Here is a 5,754-nt window from a genome sequence, read left to right as displayed (position 1 = left end):
CACAGGCTGGTGTGCTTCTTCCATGTGGGCTTTGTTGCTTCTGAGCTAGATGGCCGCTTGTTTACCGTCAAGTCTTTAAGACCCTATATCTTTTGAAAGCTGGGCTACATCAGCTTTCTTCACCACATTTGTTTATGCACCCATTTGTCTTCAGCGATCTTGTTGGGAAGGTGAGCATCATGGAAAGCCAGTTTAATAGAACAAAGTGTTCTTGCATTGATGTAGAGGCTTGAGTAGAGGCTCAATGTCCATGTGCTACTTTAATTCTAAACCTATAAATAATATACACATAGATCTATTTCCCATCCTCCGATATAAATGTATTTACATATGTACATGCCTTTATTTAGACCGCTAAAATGTCCTTTGCCTCCTAGTGTTTTCCTGTATTTCCTTTGACTTTCCTCTTGTCCCACTACCATGCGTAGCCTTCATTTGTGTTTCAGTAATTCCTCTAGTTACATTCCTCTTGATCACACCCTACCAGACCTCCTATACCCTCCTCACCACCGATTTGGATTACTTGTTGTTCCCTTATCCCTGGGTTTGTTAACACCACTTCCTCTACCCCCACCACCTCCTCTCCCATGTCCCCTGCAACTGTCGGTCCCGTTGTTTTCTCCTCCAGATTGTTCATCCAGTCTGTCTATTTTGATAGACCTGTGGAGATAACAACATGCATTAAAAACAAGACGAAGCAAAACAAAGCAATAAGAAAACAACAACAGAAAAGCCTGCAGTTAGTTTAAGGACTGTTTGTTGGCCTTTAGGAGTGTTTTCCAGTCGAGATTGATGGGGTGCCAAGCCCTGGCCCCAAAGTCTATTTTTGATATTCCCTGAGGACTTCTTTTTAAAAAAATTTTTTTTAATCGTTTTATTAGGGGCTCATACGACTCATCACAATCCATACATACATCAATTGTGTAAAGCACATTTGTACATTCATTGCCCTCGTTCCTGAGGACTTCTTGCTCTGTTCCCCTTGCTGTTCTGTTGCACGCCCTTAGTGTTTTGCCTTGTTTTGGTGGGATCAGATTGGGTTCAATTCCCACACTGTCTCCAGTGTTGTCTCCTGTAGGGATATGGGTTAGTGAGGGATGTCCTGTCTCAGTGGGGCCGGTCATATGTTCTTCTCTGTGGATTGGCTGCTCTGAGCGGGAATATCGTCCTCCAGGCTTGGTGGCCAGGATGAGCTCCACTCTCTCTTCTTCCCCAGTCATTTCTATTGGGTTGCTATGGAGTAATTAATTGACTCAACAGCAACAGTTTTGGATGATCATTTTAGATTTTCTAAGGAAATATATTATTTTTTATTCATTTGACCCTTTACCAAGGTACCTTTTTTAACCAACATTTCTGGGTATTTTGTTCTAGCTCAGATATGGGTGCATCTTTATACTTTAATTTAGCTTATTATATGTTCTGATTCAGTTAAATCTCTTCCTGCAGGAAAATATTTAGGCTAACTAAAGAGGTTGTCATTTTACTTCTGCTATGTGGGAGATCTAGTAACCGTAATGAATTTTATATTATTGTTTTATTATGGAAATTAAAGTTTAAAACAGAATTTATAGTGACCTAAAAGACGTCTTACAGTTTCAATTTTACATATTCATATAAATTTTTATCTGCAATTTTTTTTGTCTTGAGATGTCCTTTAAAATGTAAAACAAGCCAATTTTATTATGATTTAATGTTTTCTAGATGAAGGTAATGAAACCGAGGTGCAGCCACAACAAAATAGCCAGCTAATGTGGAAACAAGGTCGCCAACTGCTTAGACAGTAAGTATCCCAAATTCAAATGATAAATTGACAACAAGGGAAAAAAAAGAGATTATTTTGTGTTTCTAGCTCAGTAGAATAATTTTGTTACTCATATTACATATTGCTTCAATAAAAACCTTAAATGAGTTATTGTTCCTTTTTCATATTAAACACGTTTCTCCTGTGGCGCAATTTATTTAATATTAAGTATTAATAAGAATGATGAAGAGCCATTTTCTCTTCATAGTTTTAGCTTTATCAAGAACAGTAAATTTAAGAGTTCAAATTCTATTTTACCTTTACACTTGTAGTTGAAAGAATTCTATACCCTGAAATCAGGCTTTGCATCTTTTATACATGAATATGCATATATTTTAATATAATTCCAGTTCATGCTTCTTTGCTATTTGTGTTACGTTTTTTAGCTTTCTATTTTTAAAAGGTTGAAAGATTTCTTGAGTTAACAAATTTACAATTGTTGAACTAACAAACTTTCTTCTTTAAGATGTGTGCTTGAGGCTATAAAGAGAACATAAAGCTAGGGTGGATTCAGGTATCAAGTGTTGTGCCAGTCCCTTTCACCAGCTCTGTTCTGGGCCTTGCATATCATGTTTGTAACTGGGATTTGTATCTTTGCGTGAGTAAATGAAATTTGCTGCCATTTTGTTTTGTTGTTCTTATAAATAGAAATGGGTGTTTATTTTTTTTGGGGGGGGGGGGTGCATGTGAATAGTCTAAACCTGTGGTCTGGTTTAGACTATGGGTAACAACATTTTCTCATATATTTTTTTGGTCTTAAAAAAGTTTGAAGGAAATGAGACTGCTGATTTTAATAAGTGGATTTTCATTAGTGCTTTTTTAAATGAATAGGTAATTTTCCTACTGTGCTGATATTTTTAGTTTAATTTTTATTTTTAAAACACATGATATTTTCAAAAACTGATTAGCCCTCAGTGTTACTATTATGGGAATAATAAATTCAGAAGGAGTGGCATCACATTCATTGTTACAAACATTTCATGATCTATTTTGAAGTATGTGTCCCTTAATAGCATATCTATACATTTACAAGGAAGTGAAGTCAATACAACTATTATTCAAATTTATGCACCAACCACAGTGAAGCTAGTGATGAAGAAATTGAAGAATTCTGCCCATTTCTTCAGTCTGAAATTGATCAACCATGTACTCTCAGGTGCATTGATAATTATTGATAATTCATATGCAAAAGTTGGAAACAGAGAGCAACAGTAGTTGAAAAATATGCCCTTGGTGTCCTAGAAATGAAGCTGGAGATTGCATTATAGAATTTTGCAATACCAACAACTTTGTCCTGCAAGCACCTTTTTCCAACAGTAGAAATGGCAGCTATACACATGGACTTGCCAGATAGAATCCATGGGCCTCAAATTGACTATATCTGTGGGAAGAGACCTTGGAGAAACTCAATGTCATCAGCAAAAATAAGGCCAGTTGTACACAAGTTGAAACTGTAGAAACTGAAAAGTTTCAAAGAGCCCCCAAACAACCTTGAGTATATCCCACTTGAAGTTAGAGACTATCATAAGAACAGATTTGACACATTAAACACTAATAAGTAAAGTCATGATGAGTTGAGAAATGATATCAGGAACATTTGCAAGAGGAAAGCAAAAGGTTATTAAAAAGACAAGAAAGTAAGATCAAAAGGGATATCATAAAAGACTAAAACTTGCTTTTGAGCATAGAATAGCTAAAGCACGTAAATGGGGAAAATGATGAAGGAAAAGAGTTGAATATTTCAGAGCATCTAGAGAAGACAAAGTAAAATGTGCAAAGACCTAGAGTTAGAAAGACAGACAGACAGATACACACACACACACACGAACACACTAAGTAGATCTCAAGCAGAAAGAACTGAAGAAAAAAATTCAAGCCTTAAGTTACAGTATTGAAAGATTCTATGGGCAAAATATTGAATGATAGAGTATCAAAAGATGATGGAAGGAATGCAGAGTCCCTGTACAAAAAAAAACCAGTTGACATTCAACCATTTCAAGAGGTAGCGTATGATGAACTGATGGTATTGAAATTAGTCCAAACTGCACTGATAGCTGTAGTGAGAAACAAGGCTCTGGAAATTGACAAAATACCAATTGAAATGCTTCAACAAGCTGACGAAGCATTGAAAACACTCTTTCTGTGCCAAGGAATTTGGAAGACAGCTCCCTGGCTATGCCAAAGATAGGCGACCTAATAGAATACATGGATTACTGAATTCCATCAATATCGTGCAAATAAAATTTTGCTATAGATATAAAAGGATGTGACATGTAGGGTATCATTGCTGATATTATAGATTTTAGCTGAAAGCAGAGAATACCAGAATGGTGTTTATTTGGGTTTTATTAACTATGCAAACATCAAACATACTGTGTGGCCCGTAACAAACTATGGATAACATTGCGAAGAATGGGAATTCTAGAACATTAACCTGTACCAAGATCACAGGCCAGTCTTGTGGATCCAGTGGCAGTGTAAGCATCTCAGCATTGGCAGGGGTCTCCACATGGCTTCTCTAGTTCCAGGGCACTAGTGTAGCTCCATGTGTCTTGTCAGAGGAATGTTTCCCAGGGAGTGAGCCTGTGTCCTGCCTCCAGCGAGCTATTTTATCTTCTTAGCATTTCCAAATGAGGTCATCAAGCCGTGACCTGATTGACAGGCTAAACTCCACCCCTTTACTCTTAGTCTCAAATTGACTACCACACCATCTTTTTCCGTATTCTAGAGTAGTTTGATTAGGATTAGTGGCAGCTCTTCTCTGGATGTTTGCTAGCATTCACCAGTGACACTCTCTGAGCCTAGACTTTTTTGTTGGTTTTTTAAATGTCTACTAACTTTATGAATCTGCTCACATTTTTTATTTGTCTGCCTTACTTTAGGTGTGTAGTTTATTTCTCTTAAATATTCAAATTTGTTGGAGTGCAGTACTTCATAGTATTCTATTATCCTTTTCCCCTTCCATTTGTTCTCTTCAGACTTTACCCATTTTAATTCTTATTAAAATCTTTTCTTTTGGTTGATTTCCCAGTGGTTTTAAAATTTTAAAATTCCTTTCAAAGAACCAGCTTCATGTTGGTTCTTTTGATTGTTTTTCTGTTTCATATATTTCTGCTCTAATCTTTATTGTTTCTTCTGGTGAGTGTAGGGTTCTTTTGCTACTTTCCCCCCTATTCGTTGAAGATGTTGGGTTTTATGGTGTTTATTTTGGCTCCTCTTTTTTTGATGTGTGCATTTATTACTATAAATTCCCCTCTAAGCAGTACTTTTGCTTCATCCAAAAGGTTTTGGTGTGTTGTATTTTTGTTCTCATTTGATTCAAGGAATTTTTTAAACTTTATTTTTTCATTACTTGGTTGCGGTAAAGCAGCATTTCTTTGATTTCTGTGTATTTGATTTTTTTTGTTTGATCTTCCTATTAATTTCTAATTTGATAGTTTTGTGATCTGAGAAGATGCATTATAATATTTCAATGTTTTAAAATTTATTGAGGCTTGGCTTGTGACCTAACATGGTCTATGTTGGACACGGTTCTCTGTGCATTTAAAAGAATATATGATGCGCTGTTGGGTGGAGTGTGCTGTTATATATTTATGAGGTCAAGTTAGTTTATTGTGCTGTTTAGTTTTTCTGTGTGCTTTTTCAGTTTCTAATTCTTTCATTGAAAGTGATGTATTAAAGTCTCTTATTGTAATACCACACACATAGACATGAAACCCCAAGAACAGTGAACTCAGCACAGAAAATGATGTAGAATAAGGAAACTAGTAGCACCACACTCACAAAATGACAGCAATAAATTCACACTTACCAATAAGTAAAATGAATATAAATGGATGAAATGTGCCAGTCAAAAGACAGAGTCGCATAATGGAAAGAAAATTAGGGCTCATTAATATGCTGTCTTCAAGCGATAAAACTTAGACACAAAGACAAACTCTTTTTTTTTT

The 5,754-nt window shown here is 35.9% G+C and overlaps 1 protein-coding gene across 2 annotated transcripts in view; it reads left to right on the top strand.

Annotated features, from left to right (window-relative positions):
* STRN (striatin) overlaps positions 1–5,754 on the top strand; it is a 127,836-nt gene that overhangs the window by 61,722 nt on the left and 60,360 nt on the right. For both annotated transcript variants that reach the window (XM_004711107.2, XM_045287035.1), the window contains exon 4: positions 1,705–1,783. In XM_004711107.2, the coding sequence (XP_004711164.1) occupies positions 1,705–1,783 (79 nt within the window). The remainder of the gene's footprint in view (positions 1–1,704; positions 1,784–5,754) is intronic.

The sequence above is a fragment of the Echinops telfairi genome, unplaced genomic scaffold (assembly GCF_000313985.2).
Source record: "Echinops telfairi isolate 266 unplaced genomic scaffold, ASM31398v2 ScPeMD7_10;HRSCAF=50, whole genome shotgun sequence".
NCBI lineage: Eukaryota > Metazoa > Chordata > Mammalia > Afrosoricida > Tenrecidae > Echinops > Echinops telfairi.
The sequence above is the reverse complement of the archived record's forward strand: the minus strand, read 5'-3'. Positions and strand labels throughout refer to the sequence as shown.